The 18,240-nt window shown below is 51.0% G+C and overlaps 1 protein-coding gene across 7 annotated transcripts in view; it reads left to right on the top strand.

Moving 5' to 3' along the window:
* The window catches only part of SIPA1L3 (signal induced proliferation associated 1 like 3), a 300,743-nt gene that overhangs the window by 256,536 nt on the left and 25,967 nt on the right, over positions 1-18,240 (top strand). For all 7 annotated transcript variants that reach the window (XM_054462531.2, XM_063657662.1, XM_054462535.2 and 4 more), the window contains one exon: positions 518-945. In XM_054462531.2, the coding sequence (XP_054318506.2) occupies positions 518-945 (428 nt within the window). The remainder of the gene's footprint in view (positions 1-517; positions 946-18,240) is intronic.

The raw sequence follows: 18,240 nt of genomic DNA on the forward strand, positions 1-18,240 counted from the left end.
CCCTGGGGGGAGGACAGGACAGGCATGGACAGGACCAGGCGGAGCCGTGGAGCAGGAAGTGACAGGTCCCGGATCTGTGTTGAGGACACGAGCAGCAGGGTTTGCTAGTGGGCTGGACGTGAGTGAGAGCAAAAGCGGGGTCAAGGTGAGTCCACGGCTCTTGGCAGGGGCAGCTGAAAGCATGGCCAGCGTCATTGAGATGGGGAGGACGCTGCCGAGCTCAGTCTTAGATTCGCTGAGTCTGAGATGTGGGAAGCACGTTCTGTGCATGATGTCATTTGTTCCTCTGAACAGCCCCATGAGGCAGGCTTACTATCACCCTCCATTTTACAGATGTGGAAACTGAGGCTAAGGGAAGGTAAATCACTTGCCCAAGGTAACACAGCCAGTAGATGAGAAGCCAGGATTTGAAGGTGTCTGGTCCCAGGGTTCAGGCCCAGGCGGAGGGAGGACCCAGTGAGGAAAGATGCACCCCTGCCCTGGAGTCTGGGAATGACACGCTTCTCTTGCCTCTCAGGGAGAACCTCAATACTCAAGTCATTCCAGCAGCAACACCCTCTCCAGCAACGCATCCAGCAGCCACAGCGACGACCGCTGGTTCGACCCCCTGGACCCCCTGGAGCCAGAGCAAGACCCCCTCTCCAAGGGTGGCTCTAGTGACAGCGGCATCGACACCACCCTCTACACCTCCAGCCCTAGCTGCATGTCCCTGGCCAAGGCTCCACGGCCCGCCAAGCCACACAAGCCCCCTGGAAGTATGGGCCTTTGTGGCGGGGGTCGCGAGGCCGCTGGGAGGTCCCACCACACAGACAGGAGGCGGGAGGTCTCCCCTGCCCCTGCAGTTGCTGGCCAAAGCAAGGGCTACCGACCGAAGCTGTACTCCTCCGGCTCCAGCACCCCCACGGGACTGGCGGGGGGCAGCCGAGACCCACCGAGGCAGCCCAGGTAAGCTGTTGCACCTAGTCTGGGTTCTGACCACCTTCCACTTCACCAGTTCTACTTCTACGGTCCTGATGGTGGGGTTCTCCTCCCCAGAAACACACTCACGGATGAATGCGCCTAGTCATTGGTTTGCTGACAGAATTGGGGGGGCTCATGGACCTCTGCCTTACTGCCCATCCATCAGCCTTCAGGGACCCCAGGTGAGGGAAGGAAACCCCTGGCCTTCTGTCTCTCTGTTTTCATCTGTCTCTGGTTCTCTCTGACCCTCTGTCTCTTTTTTCTTTGCTCTCTGCTGAGACCAAAAGTTTTTATGCTTTCTAAAGGGTCACAGACTGTATCTGTTAGAGTGCATTTGGCTGGAGGCAATAGGAAACCTAACCCACTGTGGCTTAAACAAATAGAGGTGTAACAAACAGTCCCCTGACATGAAGTCCAGAGAGGGCAGAGCCAAGGTAGTGCTGTGGCTTGTGGAGAGCCTCAAGGATTGGCACTCTGTCTCCCTGCTTGGCATCTTTACCATGCTGGCTCATGTCTCACTGGCCTTGAGATGGAGCTGTGGTGCCTGGCGAGTGGCAGTTGGGGACAGAGAACAGGGGAAAATTGGCAGCTTCTGAGCACCTTTCCCTTCCTATGGAGAAAGCAAACACTTTCCCAGAACCCCTTTCAGCAGCAGGCATCACGGGGCCATCCCAGCTACAAGGAGGTCTGGGAAGTTGCAGTTTGGTCTTCCAGGCTCTACAGTATAGGGCGATGGTCCCCACAGAAGCCCTCGAAGGCTTGTTCAGCCCAGCTGCTGGCCCCCACCCAGAGTTTCTGATTCAATAGGTCGGAGCGGGAGACCTGAGAACATGCATTCGTGTTTTTTGTTTGTTTTTTAGACGCAGTTTCGTTCTATTCACCAGGCCGGAGTGCAGTGGTGCGGTCTCAGGCTCACTGCACCCTCCACCTCCCAGGTTCAAGCGATTCTCCTGCCTCGGCCTCCCGAGTAGCTGAGATTACAGGTGCCCACCACCATGCCCAACTAATTTTTGTATTTTTAATAGAGACAGGGTTTCACCATGTTGGCCAGGCTGGTCTCAAACTCCTGACCTAAAGGGATCCTCCCACCTCAGCCTCCCAAATTGCTGGGATCACAGGTGTGAGCCACCGTGCCCGGCTGAGAATATGCATTAAGTTCTCAGTAGATGCTGATGCTGCTGGTCCCAGGACCACACTTTGAGAGCCACTGGTAGAGAGGCAGACGGGGGTAAGAGAGAAAGAGCAGGTATTGGCTGGGCACGGTGGCTTATGCCTGTAATCCCAGCACTTTGGGAGGCCAAGGCGGGTGGATCATGAGGTCAGGAGATCCGGACTATCCTGGCCAACATGGTGAAACCCCGTCTGTACTAAAATACAAAAAAAATTAGCCAGGCATGGTGGTGGGCACCTGTAGTCCTAGCTACTCGGAAAGCTGAGGCAGGGGAATCGCTTGAACCCAGGAGGCAGAGGTTGCAGTGAGCCGAGATTGTGCCACTGCACCCCAGCCTGGCGACAGAGCAAGACTCTGTCTCAAAAAAAAAAAAAAGAAAAGAAAAAGACAAAAAAAAAGCAGGCATTGGCCAGCCAGCATCCTGGAGTCCTGACCACACACACTGACGTTCGGATGGAGGCGATGAGCCGCCTTCCAGAAAAGGGCACAGAGATGGGAAAAGTATTCTACAGACACAGAGCTCAGCCTCATCCTTGGACCCCCTTAGGGTTCTGTGACCCCAGCAGGGCTTGCTGTGCTGTAGTGTGCAGTGCCAGCCGCTGAGTCCACAGCCCCACATCCCTTCCTGAGCATGCTTGGGGTGGGCTAGCCTGAGTCCCTGATAGCCATCAGCGCTCAGAACCTGGTTGGCGCAGGGATCTTCCTCTCCTGTGTCGCCCTAAAGCCTTTGCCAGTCCTCAAACCCCAGCCTCTCTCCACACAGGACACCCACACTCAGGCAGCCAACTCAGACTTCTGACCACAGTCCACAGTAGAATTGTGTCCATCTATACAGAAATATCTATGTTAAAAAAAAAAAAAAAAAAAGTGGCTTTAAGCAGTGGCTCACACCTGTAATCCCAGCACTTTGGGAGGCCAAGGCAGGCGGATCACAAGGTCAAGAGATCAAGACCATCCTGGCCAACATGGTGAAACCCCATCTCTGCTAAAAATACAAAAATTAGCTGGGCGTGGTGGTGCACACCTGTAGTTCCAGCTACTTGGGAGGCCGAGGCAGGAGAATCGCTTGAATCCGGGAGGCAGAGGTTGCAGTGAGTCAAGATCATGCCACTGCAGTCCAGCCTGGCAACAGAGCGAGACTCTGTCTCAAAAAAAAAAAAAAAAGTGGTTTCCAAAATAATTCTTTTTTGAAGCAGTGGTTTCCAAAATAATTCTTAACCTGTGTGTGATACACTTTGATCCAATCTACTGTATTTAAAAACGTTTAATGCTGATCAATCCCCACTCAGATGATTTCATGGCTTCCAGTGTTCTCTGGCATATTTGAAAACCACTGTGTTTGAGTGACTGTAGTGTCAGCACTTCCCCGGGCTCACCGTGGTCCAAGGGTCTCCTTGAGTCAAAGAGCCAGGAGAAGGGCTAAAGGAGGAAAGAGGAGACAGACAGAGAGAGGGACTGTCTGAGTGTTTTAGATCTCTCAGTTCATCTCCCTAGACAAGTGGCTGTTTGTTTTTTAGAAACAGGGTCCTGCTCTATCGCCCAGGCTGGGGTGCAGTAGTACGACCATAGCTCACTACAGCCTCGAACTCCTCAGCTCAAGTGTTCCTCCCACTTCAGCCCCCCAAGTAGCTGAGACTACAGGTGTGTGCCCCCATGCCCAGCTAATTTTTTAAGTTTGTTAGTAGAGAAAGGGTCTCACTATGTTGTCCAGGCTGGTCTCGAACTCCTGGGCTCAAGTGATCCTCCCACCTCGGCCTCTCAAAATGCTGGGATTATAGCCGTGAGCTACCACACCTGGTGACAAGTACCTCTTAATCTTTTGAACACATGGACTCTTTTGAATGGCTCTTTCATTCATTTATTCATTCATTCCATTCATAAGTATTTCTTGGGGATTTGCTCAGTCCCAGACACTGTGCTGGGAGCTGAGAGAAATCAGGAGCACATTTGGATGAGGCCCCCAGGCCTCCCCACCGCCCACTGTCAAATGAGGGAAGCAGATGAGAATCAGATAATCACTGAGACAAATGAATAACTGTGCCCACCGGGGCCGGGCACAGTGGCTCACGCCTATAAACCCAGCACTTTGGGAGGCCAAGGTGGGCGGATCACCTGAGGTCAGGAGTTCGAGACCAGCCTGGCCCACATGGTGAAACTCAGTCTCTACTAAAAATACAAAAATTAGCTGGGCGTGGTGGTGGGCACCTGTAATCCCAGCTACTCGGGAGGCTGAGGCAGGAGAATCCCTTGAACCTGGGAGGTGGAGGGTACAGTGAGCTGAGACTGCGCCACTGCACTCCAGCCTGGGGAATAGAATGAGACTCCATCTTAAAAAAACAAAAACAAAAACAAAAACAAAGCAAAACAAAAAAAAACAATACATTGCACTCCAGCCTGGGTGACAGAGTGAAACTCTGTCTCAAAAAAATAAAAAATAAAACACTGTGAAAAAAAAAAAAACAAAAAACCTGTGCCACGAAGAGGGACATGAAGCCAGGAGAGTCTATACCAGGGGTCTCAGGTCTCAAATGCAGTAGCCCCCATTCCAGGCACGGGACCAGCGAATCCGAACAACTGGGAGGATTTGAAATCCGAGACCTAAAGACAGCCAGGCCTGGAGTAGACTGTGGCTGAGATGGGAGGGTGGGTATGAGAACTCTGTGTCTGAGGATCTGCTGAACCCAGAAATGAAGGGAATGAAATGGGAGAGGAGCCCGCTGCAGAAGAGGGCCCTGCGGTTGGGAGCTTTAATTTGCATACAGACAATTGATGCTAATTGCAAATCATTCTTATCTGCTCCTTAAAGCTGCTTCCTGAAGTTTTCTCCTAGGCAACCAGGCTTGAGTGTGGCACAGCATTTCCCAAAATGGGGTGCTTGAGGTGATTTGGGTGGTGCGGGGAGGAAAATGTTTTATTTTAAATGGATATATGCTTGCTTTCATGAGTATTAGGAAAAAGAGTTTGCAACTCACCCCCTGATTTTACAGATACCACCTTGGACGAGTTAAGGAGAAAATAAAATGAGTTGATTTAAAAAAACATATCCAGGCCTGGTGCGGTGGCTCACGCCTGTGATCCCAGCACTCTGGGAGGCCAAGGCAGGTGGATCATTTGAGGCCAGGAGTTCGAGACCAGCCTGACCAACACGGTGAAACCCCATCTCTACTGAAAATACAAAAATTAGCCAGGTGTGGTGGTGCACGCCTGTGGTCCCAGCTATTCTGGAGGCTGAGGCGGGAGAATCGCTTGAATCTGGGAGGCAGAGGTTGCAGTGAGCCGAGATCACACCACTGCACTTCAGCCTTGGCAACAGAGTGAAACTTAGTCTCAAAAAAAAGAAAACAAAACAAAACATATCAATGTGGATAAGAGTGTGGCCTTTAGTGTCAGCCCACCTGCATTCAATCCTTCCCTCAGCCACTTCTTGGCTGTGTACCCCCAGGCAAGTGACTGAACCTCTCTGGGCCTCAGTTTCCTCATCTGTAAAACGAGGGATAAACCACATACCTACCTCATAGGGATGTGGTGAAGATTGAATGTACCCTTAGAACAGTGCTTTGATTGAAGACTGCCTGTCAGAATCATGGGGTATGAGGGTGTATTTGAAAAACACAGAAATGAGGCCTTGCCCCAGATTCACGAAATCAGAATATCTCCCCTGGTCCAAGACCTGTTACAGGCAGTGCTGGGGACACAGCGGTGACTGGGGGAGCCCCAGTCCTGCCTGACAGACGCATTCCCAGACAGAGACAGCCCAGAGGGGTCAGGTCAAGATGGTCGAGGCCCAGGCTGAGGGGTCAGGGTCAGGGTCAGGTTCAGGAGGGTGGGGGGCCCAGGCTGAGAGGTCAGGGTCAGGGTCAGGTTCAGGAGGGTGGGGGGCCCAGGCTGAGGGGTCAGGGCTGGGATACAAGGGAGCCGGGAAGAGGGGTCAGGGTAAGATGAGGGGGCATAGGTAGAGGGGCCAGGGTGGGGTGGAGGGGGGCCAGGCAGAGGGGTTGGGGCAATGATGGAGGGGTACAGGGACATGGGAGCCCAAAGGGGGCCCCCCTAACCCAGTTGTGAGAGGGGCCAGCCCAGTTGTGGGAGGGGCTTTCCTGGAGAAAGAGTCTGAACTAGCCAGGGAAGTCAGGAGGGAAAAGCAGTCCGGACAGAGAATGAGACGGACTCCCACCGTCCATCTCACCCACCTCACTCCATTGGCCTCCCACAGTCTTCCCATTTCAGTAGGCACAAGTTCCCTGGATGGTCACAGAGCCACCTGCTTGGGGCCAGACGTTGGTTCAAGTGGCCACACGTGCCTCTGCCTCCCATGGCGGCCACACTGCAGTGTGCACCGGGCAGCCCAGCAGCCCCCTGCATGTGCTGTCGTCAGAACGTGCCCCTGGGCTGGAGTGACAGCCTGCTCCCCAGCCTCTGCTCCTGGAAGGCAGGCACCTTTGAAAAGGCCCAGCATGAGCACTCATTGACTGCCCTGTGTCTACCTCCACAGCACTCTGTGGCATAGAACTTGGTATTTATTCACACAGCGAGCGCCTGCTGTGCACCGGGGCCTCTGCAGGGAGCTGGAACAGGCAGACCAGATCCCCACCGTCCTGGCATGGACGGAGGTCCATGGGAAACAGCTGGTGAATATTGCCAAAAGTCATGAATGAATTGTGCCAGGGGACAGCCTGCAGAGACGGGTGGGGTCTGAGGGTGGATGGGATGCAGGACTGGAGGAGGTATCTGATCTAGCCTAGGGCCAGGGATAATGTTCCTGAACGAGGGTCACATCTGCCAAGGATGAGGGGGACTGGGAGGAGGGAGCGGGTGAAGGAGGAGGGGGGTTCAGTGGGGCTGGAGAGACATTCATCTGGGATGCAGTTATACAGGTGTTTGCTCTGTATTTTAAATTGTGTGTGTATATGCAACATATATATAGACATACACACACATTCTGGGCCTCAATATATGTTGTGAACCTCAGTATGTATATATACAACTATGTATATATACACACATTTTTTTTTAAGTCTGTTGAATTTCTCATTCAGATGAATGTATATATGACTATTTACCATTAAAAAAAAAAAACAGAAGGGAAAGATGAGGCATGGAGAAAGCATGTCTGTGAATTAGAGCTGCATGTGCAAAGTCCCTGTGGTGGGGAGGAGGTGGTATCGTCAGGCCACTGAACACAGGCCCCTTGGCTCAAGTATAGCAATTGTGGCTGGGCACAGTGGCTCATGTAATCCCAGCACTTTGGGAGGCCAAGGCAGGAGCATCACTTGAGGCCAGGAGTTTGAGACCAGCCTGGGCAACGTACACCCATCTCTATCCTCCTACCAAACTTTTTTTTTTTTTTTTGAGATGGAGTTTCGCTCTTGTTGCCCAGGCTGGAGTGCAATGGCACAGTCTCACCTCACTGCAACCTCTGCCTCCCAGGTTCAAGTGATTCTCCTGCCTCAGCCTCCCGAGTAGCTGGGATTACAGGCATCTGCCACCACGCCCGGCTAATTTTTGTGTATATAGTAGAGACAGGGTTTCACCATATTGTCAGGCTGGTCTCGAGCTCCTGACCTCGGGTGACCCGTCCACCTTGGCCTCCCAAAATGCTGGGATTACAGGCATGAGCCACCATGCCTGGCCAAAAATTTTTTTTAATTAGCTGGGTATGGCAGTAGGCTCTTGCAGTCCCACCTACTCGAGAGGCTGAGGTGAGAGGATCAGTTGAGCCTGGAAGTTCAAGACGGCAGTGTGCTGTGATTGCACCACTGCACTCCATCCTGGGTAACTGATTGTCACCCTGTTGATCAATCGATCACTCCATCCTGGGTGACAGAGCAAGGCCCTGTAGGTAGGTAGGTAGGTAGGTAGGTAGGTAGGTAGGGCAGCCAATGGGAGGTTGGGGAAGTCAGCAGTGGCCAGAACATTCAGGGCCCTACCAGCTCCATTATGGAGTTTGGATCTCATCTTAAGAGCAGCCAGGGTAATGCGGGTGGATTTGTGTTCCAAAATATGGTGCTGGCAGTGAGACAGGAGGCAAAGTCTCTGAGGGGGCTGAGGCTTGGATCTGCATAGGAGGACGTGGGCCTGAGCTGGAGGACAGAGCAACTGTGGATGTGGCAGCAGGTGGCATTGCCAGGAAATAAGCTGGGAGGGAGATGCAGGCCCAGGGCAGAGCCAGCACGCCATGTGAGAGTCCAGGGTGACTGCCACGTGTCTGGAGGCTGCCATGGCCTGGGAGCACCTGAGGTGCTTGTGAGAAGAGGAGGCAGGGTGGGGCAGCCAGCAGGGACTGATTCTTCTAGTCACTGACCTTTGCAGCCCCCACTCTGTGCCAGGTATCGTTCCAGACACAGCGGTGCAGCAGCATCCCTCCCTTATGGAGCTGTCATTCTCCTGGAGACAGGACAAGACAGACAGACAGCCGAACCACCATGGAGTGTGCCAGGAGGTGATAAGTGCTGGGGAGGAAAGGCAAAAACAGAGCAGGTCTCTGGGAAGGCTTCTCAGGAGGTGATGCATTGTAGGAAGCCAGGGTGAGATCCAGGCAGTGGAAACAGTAGATGTCTAGACCCTGAGGGTGAACTTATTCTCAGTGCTCCAGAAATGGTCAGGTGGCCAGAGGGGCTGAAGCAGGTGGGACAAGGGGAGAGTGGCAGGAGGTCAGCATAGTGAGATGGCAGGAGCCTGGTTCTGGCGGGCATATTGACCAAAGTCAGATGCTGGGATTTGGTTCCAAGGGACATGGGAGCCACGGGAGGCATTTGAGCACATAATCTGACTTAATGTTTTTAAAAAGATTACTGTGGGCTGGGCATGGTGGCTCACACCTGTAATCCCAGCACTTTGGGAGGCTAAGGCAGGTGGATCACTTGAGCCCAGGAGTTCAAGACCAGCCTGGGCAACATGGCAAAACCCCATGTCTACAAAAAAGTAGCTGGGTGTGGTGGCACACACATGTTGTCCTAGCTACTTGGGAGGCTGAGGTTGGAGGATTGCTTGACCCCGGGAAGTGGAGGCTGCAGTGAGCCGAGATCGCATCACTGCACTCAGCCTGGGTGACAAAGTAAGACCTTATCTCAAAAAATGATAATAAAATGTAAAAATAAAAAAATAGAAAAGATCACTGTGGGCTACTCTGGAGAGGACGGACTATCTTGGGCAGGGGGAGGATGGTGGGCAACATTCAAAGGCTGCCAGGAGAGGGATGGGTCCTGACACGCCCAAGCGGGGAGCCCCCTACCCTCCCTTCCCCGGACTGCGGCCCTCACCGTGGAAGCCGCTGCAGCCTGTAGCAGCTTGTGCCCATCGATGACCTCACAGATGCTCCCTCCAGACATTCGTCATGGGAGCCCAGCTGCCAGGCATGCTGCCAGGCGCCAGTGCCTGCCGTGGGCACTGCGGTGGGCTGAGTGATCCTGGGCGGGCAGCCACCTGGCCCTCGCCCTCTCCTGAGGCAGTGCACACTCCAGAGCTTTCTGGGCTTCCAGAGCAATTTGTCAGAGCTGTTAGGAGCAGTCAGAGGCTCTCGGCTCCACATGGAGCTGACGCAGCCGGGCGTTCCCAGGCAGGCAGGAAGCACGTGGCCTTGCTTCCCCAGGCTGTGCCAGGAGTCCCTGGGATGCCCTTCTGGGGGCACAGCCCTGAAAGGTAATCTGAGGGCCTGAAGATCCACCGGGGCCCACCCTGCCTGTGAGTGTTAGGAGGCTGGGGTCACCCGAGACAGAGACCTCCTTGGAGAGTCACAGCTTGGGAAGAGGAAGCCGGGCAGTCTCCTGGAACTCAAGGGAGTGCAGGAGCCAGGCAGAGATCTGCGGGGTGGGGAGCAGTGCAAAGGTCCCGAGGTAGCAGCATTTCTGATGTATTTGAGAAACAGCTTCTGCATGGCTGGAGCAGAGTGAAGGAGAGGGAGTGTGGAGGAGCGGGGGGCAGATGGGGGGCCCTGTGGGGAGGGCTCTGGGTCTTACCCAGAGTGAGGTGGAACCCCGAGAGAGTCCTGATCTGATTCACATGTTCCCAGGATCTCTCTGGCTGTGTGCTGAGGCTGAGGAAGGACACAGGAGGAAGAGGGAGCCGGGAGGAGGCCGCTCGGACGATACAGGTGGCAGTGGTTGGTGGAGGTAGCGAGCAGTGGCTTGATTGGTATTTCTGTTGAATCTCTTGCCTAGACCCTCTCTGTGTCTGCTTCCTGAAGACCCATTGCTTCTGCCCCGCAGGCCACAGGGGCAATGTGGCTGCTCACGGCTCCTACACTGGAGCACAGTTCCAGCCACATGCAGGGACAAATTGGTTCTCCAGCCCACGACACATGTCAGGGAGAGAAAGCAAGATTAGTCCAGAGTGAAGGCCAAGCCGCTAGGGGCCCTCAGAGTGTGTGGGTGAGCAGTGTGACTTCAGGGCTCTTCCTCTGACTGCCTATGTGTACATCACAGCTCCACCTCTTACCCCAACTGTGTGATCTCTCAGGCCCCTTAGGTGCTCTGACGCTCAATGTCCTCATCTGTAAAATGGGGGTAATAATAGGATCTGTCAGCCAGGCACAGTGGCTCGCCTGTCATCCCAGCACTTCGGGAGGCCAAGGTGGGCGGATTACCTGAGGTCAGGAGTTTGAGACCAGCCTGGCCAACATGATGAAACCCCGCCTCTACTAAAAATACAAAAATTAGCCAGGTGTGGTGGCGGGCGCCAGTAGTCCCAGATACTCGAGAGGCTGAGGCGAGAGAATCACTTGATTGCAGTGAGCTGAGATGGCACCACTGGACTCCAGCCTGGGTGACAGAACTAGACTCTGTCTCAAAAAAAAAAAAAAAAAAAAAGAAGGATCCATCATCTAAGGTTGTGAGAGCGAACTGAGACCATGAGTTTAAAGCACTTATCACAGGGCTGGAGACATAGCTGGGCTCAAGTGTATCAGCTGCTGCTGTGTTTTATTCTCATGTATTATGTATTGATATTTATCATTAACAATTGTTGTCACTGGGAGTACAGAATGGTGGTTAAAATATCGTCTCTCAAACCAGACTACCTATGTCTGTGTCCTGGCTCTTATCCCCCACTAGCTACATCATTTGGGGCAAGTTATTTCATCTCCCTGGGCCTCAGTTTCCCCCACCTGGAACATGGGAGTGGTGGTAGTTCCTGTCTCAGGGTTGCTATGGCGGCTAAGTGAGGTGACGCCTATAAGATGCTTAGAACAAGGCCAGGCAGCTTCCACAGGCTCGGAGTGGTCAGCACTGTCACTGCCACCTACCGTGCCACTGCTCCTCCTGGAGGCAGGGACCACAGCTCGCTCCCTGAGAGCCTGTCACCCACCTAGGACCACCCATTGGTCCCCTTCAGAGTCCCCAGGCTGAACAGACCAAAAGCATTGCACACACTTATGCAGCTCGTATGATTTCTCTACTCAGCCTCTGGTTTTTCAGCTTTTTTTGGAAGCATAAATCTTTTGACTCCAACAAAATGTTAAATGCTCCCCTAAGATGTCAAGCAGGTAAATGCATAGCCTCTCTGGTTGAAGGTGAGGATGGAAGCACAGAGCACGTTGCCTGCCCCTCCCCTGCTACCACCAGTGCTGTCTGAGCCCAGAGCCCAGGGACCCACCACCTCCCTGGCACCTGCAGCTCCCCGGTTCCTCCTCAGGACTCAGTGCTGAGCATTTAGCACGTAGGGTCTCGTGAGGCAGGTGCTGTCATTGCCTCATTTCTCAGAAGAGGAAACTGAGGCTCACTGAGGGGAATAGACCCCACCCAAGTTGGCCAGTGTGTTGATGGGAGCCAGGATTGGAACTGGGTCAGGTGGACAGCAAAGCCCACACCATGCTGCCCCAGTGTTCAAGTTGATACTGAGGCTTCAGGAGGATGCATGGGCACACTGGCACTCCAGAAAGAAAGAACGTTCAGGCTGGGAGCTGTGGCTCATGCCTGTAATCCCAGCACTTTGGGAGGCCGAGGCGGGCAGATCATGAGGTCAGAAGTTCAAGACCAGCCTGACCAACATGATGAAATCCCGTCTCTACTAAAAATACAAAAATTAGCCGGGCATGGTGGTGGGTACCTGTAATCCCATCTACTTAGGAGGTTGAGGCAGGAGAATCACTTGAGCCTGGGAGCCTGCTGAGTAGCTGGGATTACAGGCGCACACCGTCACACTTGGCTAATTTTTTTTTTTTTTTTAAGTACAGATGGGGTTTCGCCATGTTGGCCAGGCTGGTCTCAAACTCCTGACCTTGGGTGATCCATTCGCCTCAGCCTCCCAAAGTACTGGGATTACAGGCGTGAGCCACCATACCTGGCTGGCCACTTACTTTTTACCCTGTGCCATTTATATAGTTTAATTAGACTTTTTTTAGGGTTGTTTGGGGGTTTTTTTTGTTTTTTTTGTTTTTTTTTTTTTGAGTGATGGGGACTTTCTGTCACCCAAGCTGGAATCCAATGGCACAGTCGTGCCTCACTGCAGCCTCAAACTCCTGGGATCAAGCGATTCTCCCACCTCAGCGTCCCAAGTAGCTGGGACTACAGGCATATGCCACCATGCCCAGCTTAATTTGACTTTTATTCCGTACATATTCCCCATCATTACTACTTTCAGAGAGAATCCATTAGTGTACACTCCTCCAGAGATTTTTCTCTAAACCTTTACCAACCCAGTTCTTTGTTCTTTCAACCATACCACTTAGGCCTGGCATGGTGGCTCTCACACCTGTAATCCCAGCACTTTGGGAGGTCAAGGCAGGCAGATCACCTGAGGTCAGGAGTTCAAGACCAGCCTGACCAATATGGAGAAACCCCATCTCTACTAAAAATACAAAATTAGCTGGGTGTGTTGGCACATGCCTGTAATCCCAGCTACTCCGGAGGCTGAGGCAGGAGAATCGCTTGAACCCGGGAGGCGGAGGTTTCAGTAAGCCAAGATCACGCCATTGCACTCCAGCCTGGGCAACAAGAGTGAAACTCCGTCTCAAAAAAGCAAACAAATAACAAAAAAAAAAACAAAACAAACAAAAAACATACCACTTAACCCTTACCTTGCACGAAATACAGTGACTTTTTAAAAATTCTAGTTTAGCTGGGCCGGGCGCAGTGGCTCACATCTGTAATCCCAGCACTTTGGGAGGCCAAGGCGGGCGGATCATGAGGTCAGGAGATCGAGACCATCCTGGCTAACATGGTGAAACCCCGTCTCTACTAAAAATAGAAAAAACTAGCCAGGTGTGGTGGTGGGCGCCTGTAGTCCCAGCTACTCAGGAGGCTGAGGCAGGAGAATGGCGTGAACCCGAGAAGCGGAGGTTGCAGTGAGCTGAGACTGCGCCACTGCACTCCAGCCTGGGTGACAGAGCAAGACTCCATCTCAAAAAAAAAAAAAAAAAAAAAAAAAAAAATTCTGGTTTATTTTTCCAGGTGCAGTGACTCATGCCTGTAATCCCAGCTCTCAGAGAGGCAGAGGCAGGAGGATAGCTTAAGCACAGGAGTTCGAGACCTGCCTAGGCAATTTAGCGAGACCCCATTCCCCACAAAAAGGGGGGGAAAAAGACAAAAAAAAAAGTGTAAAATTCTACTTTATTTCTTTTTTTCTCTATACATGTGTGTATATATCTATATATTTTTTCCCTTAAATACACAGAATCATGTTTTATACCATGCATCGTTTCCATTTACTATAGCTCAGACCATCTGTCCTCATACATGAACAGAGATTGACCTTCTTTGCACTGGCTGCATAGTTTTTGATCATAAGGATATGCTTGCAGCAGGGCACAGTGGCTCATGCGTGTGATCCCAGCACCTTGGGAGGTCGAGGCAGGTGGATCACTTGAGGCCAGAAGTTCAAGACCAGCCTAGCCAACATGGTGAAACCCTGTCTCTATTAAAAATACAAAAATTATCCAGGCATGGTGGTGAATGCCTATAATCCCAGCTACTCAGGAGGCTGAGGCACGAGAATCGCTTGAACCCCGGAGGCGCAGAGGTTGCAGTGAGCCGAGATCACACCACTGCACTCCAGCCTGGCCATTTCCAACTTTTCCTGATTATAAACAGTACTACAGAGACCATCCTCATACCTGCCTGTGTGTGCTTGTGCAGGCTTTTGGTTTTTTGTTTGTTTGTGTGTGTGTGTGTGTGTGTGTGTGTGTGTGTGTGTTTTGTAGCTGAGACTATGGGCATGTGCTGCTATTCCCAGCTATTTTTATTTTTTTGTGGAGACGGGGTCTCTAGGGCTGGGCATGGTGCCTCACAACTGTAATCCTAGCACTTTGGGAGGCTGGGGTGGGAGGATCATTTGAGCCCCGGAGTTCAAGACCAGCCTGGGCAACATAGCAAGACCCCGTCCCTAGATAGGGTCTCTACAGCAACTCCTGGGCTCTAGCAGTTCTCCCACCTAAGCCTCCCAGAGTGCTGGGATTACAACATGAGCCACCATGCCCGGCCTTGTGCAGGCTTTTCTATTGCATGGATTTCTGGGAGGCCAAATGTCTTGTTTTTGTTTTTGAGACGGAGTCTCAGTCTGTTGCCCAGGCTGGAGTGCAGTGGCGCGATCTCGGCTCACTGCAACCTCTGCCTCCCGGATTCATGCCATTCTCCTGCCTCAGCCTCCCGAGTAGCTGGGACTACAGGCGCCCGCCACCATGCCCAGCTAATTTTTTTGTATTTTTTAGTAGAGACAGGGTTCCACTGTGTTAGCCAGGATGCTCTCGATCTCCTGACCTCGTGATCCACCCGTCTTGGCCTCCCAAAGTGCTGGGATTACAGGCATGAGCCACTGCACCCAGCCAGGCCAAATGTTAAGCTGAGGCCAGTCATCCTTCAGTTCTCAGTTCTGATGCTCTTGTCTCCTGGGGAAAGCATTCCTGACCTGTCTCCTGGGGAAAGCATTCCTGACCATTCTTGGTGTTACATGCTTCAATAGTTCCCTGAACATCTCCTCACCAATGCATACTCTGCTCCATTGATAGATGTTGCTAAATTGTGGAATGCATTACATAGTTGCTGTTTCAATCCAGTCGGACAATCCTTGCCTTTTGATGGGAGTGTTCAGACCATCCACGTTAAATGTAATTATTACTGCTAATGGTTGGATTTGCATTAGCCATTTTGCTATTGTTTCTGTATGTCTGCTATCTTTCTTGCTCCTCCGTTCTTCCTTACTGCCTTATACTGTAGTAAATAAATACAATTTCAGGCCAGATGTGTTGGCTTACACGTGTAAAATCCCAGCACTTTGGGAGGCCCAGGCGGGCAGATCACCTGAAGTCAGGAGTTCGAGACCAGCCTGGCCAGCATGGCAAAACCCCATCTCTACTAAAAATACAAAAATTAGCTGGGCGTGGTGGCGTGCACCCGTAATCCCAGCTACTCAGGAGGCTGAGGCAGGAGAATCACTTGAGCCAGGAAGGCAGAGGTTGCAGTGGGCCAAGGTTGCACCACTGCCCTCCAGCCTAAGTGACAGAGTAAGACTCTGTCTCAAAAGTTAAAAATAAAAAAATATATAATTTGGTGTAACATTTGGATTCTACTCTTGTGTAACTATCTTTTTAGTTATTATAATGTGCATCTATCAGTGCAATTCAGGTTAATACTAAATTCCAATAAAATATAAAACTTTTCTCCAATATTGTCCTATTTCCTTCTCCCTTTTTTGTGCTCTGTTTATCCTAAACATCTATATATGTTTTAACCCAGCAGTATAGTATTATAATTATTGCCTTATACAGTCTTATGTCTTTAAGGAAGTTAAGAGAAGAAATAAGAAAGCGTATACTTTTATAGAATCTTATTTTAAACCACAGTTTGCCATCTTGGGCTATTCATTTCTGTCTACTGACTCAGGTCATTGTCTAGAGTCATTTATTTCAGCCTGAGGACGACTTTTTTTTTCTTTTTTTAGACGGAGTCTTGCTCTGTCACCCAGGCTAGAGTGCAGTGGTGCAGTCTCAGCTCACTGCAACCTCTGCCTCCTGGGTTTAAGTAATTCTCCTGCCTCAGCCTCCTGAGTAGCTGAGATTACAGGTGCCTGCCACCACTCGGTTAATTTTTGTATTTTTAGGAAAGATGGGGTTTCACCATGTTGGCCAGCCTGGTCTTGATCTCCTGACAGGCAATCCACCTGCCTTGGCTTCCCAAAGTGCTGGGATTAACCCAAGGAGTTTTAAAATTATTTTGTATCAGGCAGATGTGCTAGCAACAAATTCTCTCCATCTCTGTTTATATAGGAACATCTTTCTGTTGCCTTCATTTTTCAAGGATGGTTTTGCTAGATATAGAATTCCTGGTTAACAGTTGTTTTCTTTCAGCACTTTAAAAGTTACTTTTTATTTCATTCTTTTAAATGAAAAGTCAGCAATTAATTGTATTTTTTTTTCTTTTTTATAGAAATGGGGTCTCACTGTGTTTCCCAGGCTGGTTTCCAACTCCTGGGCTTGAGTGATCTTCCCGTCTTGGCCTCCCAAAGTGCTGGGATTATAGGCCTGCTAATTGTATTGATGCTCCTCTATATGCGATGCATCATCTTTTTCTTGATGCTTTCAAGATGTTTATCTTAGCATTTAACTTTCTTTTTTTTTTTTTTTCACTCTTTTTGCCCAGGTTGGAGTGCAATGGCATAATGGTGTGATCTCAGCTCACCGCGACCTCCGCCTCCCGGGTTCAAGCGATTCTCCTGCCTCAGCCTCCCAAGTAGCTGGGATTATATGGATGCGCCACCACGCCCGGCTAATTTTTTTGTATTTTAGTAGAGACAGGGTTTCTCCATGTTGGTCAGGCTGGTCTCGAACTTCTGACCTCAGGTTATCCGCCCGCCTCGGCCTCCCAAAGTGCTGGAATTACAGGCATGAGCCACCGCGCCCAGCCAGCATTTAACTTTCAACTCTTTTTCTAGGTGTGAATCTCTTTGTATTTTTCCTACTTGGTGTTTGTTGAGCTTCTTAGATGTGTAAGGTTTTCATCAGATTTAAGAAGTTTCCAACCGTTATCTCTTCAAATATTTTTTCTGCCCCTTCTCTCCTCTCCTTCCAAAGTTCCTGATGCACATGTGTTGGTACCCTTGATACTGTCCCAAAGGTTCTGCTCTGGAAGAACTTCTTCACTCACTGAGCTGGGAAGAGGTCGGGGGAGGACAAAATGTGACGAATTTCCTCTATTCTTCCCTAAAGCTCAGTTTCTTAAGCATAAATGCTTCTCAAATTGTTGTATGTGTTTGGCCAAGTTTTGGAGTACTGAAATGGTTGTTTGTGGTCAATGTTGTCATCTCTGGGGAGATTTGCCAGTCTTCTCATTTGACTGTAGTCAAAAGTACCATCCAGTGATACTGCTAAATTGACCCTCAAAAGGGATTTATTAACTTATATATATAATCCTAGCTGGGTGTGGTGGCACACGCCATGTTCCCAGATACTTAGGAAGCTGAGGTGGGAGGATCGCCTGAGCCCAGGAGTTCGAGGCCAGCGTGGGCAACATAGTGAGACCTTGTCTCTTTAAATAAACAAAAAACCAATAATCCTCCCACCCATCCCCCCCAAAATGCCCCCTTTTATATACACATGCGTATATTTTTGCATAGAAAAAGGTTGACCGGGTGTGGTGGCTCACACCTGTAATCCCAACACTTTGGGAGGCTAAGGCAGGCGGATCATCTGAGGTTAGGAGTTTGAGACCAGCCTGGCCAACATGGTGAAACGCTGTCTCTACTAAAAATACAAAAAATTTAGCTGGGCGTGGTGGCACACATCTGTAATCCCAGCTACTGGGGAGGTTGAGGCAGGAGAATCGCTTGAACCCAAGAGACTGAGGATGGAGTGAGCTGAAATTGCGCCACTGCACTCCAGCCTGGGCAACAGAGTGAGACTCTGTCTCAAAAAAAAAAAAAAAGAAAAAGGTTAAGGGCCAGGCCCAGTGGCTCATGCCTGTAATCTCAACACTTTGGGAGGCCAAGGCAGGCGGATTGCTTGAGTCCAGGAGCTCAAGACCAGCCTGGGAACATAGTGAAACCCCATCTCTACAAAAATTAGCTAGGCATAGTGGTGCATGCCTATAGTCCCAGCTACTCGGAGGCTGAGGTGGGATGATCACTTGAGGCTGGGAGGTCGAGCCTGCAGTGAGCTGAGATCGCGCCACTGCATTCCAGCCTGGGTG

The sequence above is a fragment of the Pongo pygmaeus genome, chromosome 20 (assembly GCF_028885625.2).
Source record: "Pongo pygmaeus isolate AG05252 chromosome 20, NHGRI_mPonPyg2-v2.0_pri, whole genome shotgun sequence".
Classification (NCBI taxonomy): Eukaryota; Metazoa; Chordata; class Mammalia; order Primates; family Hominidae; genus Pongo; species Pongo pygmaeus.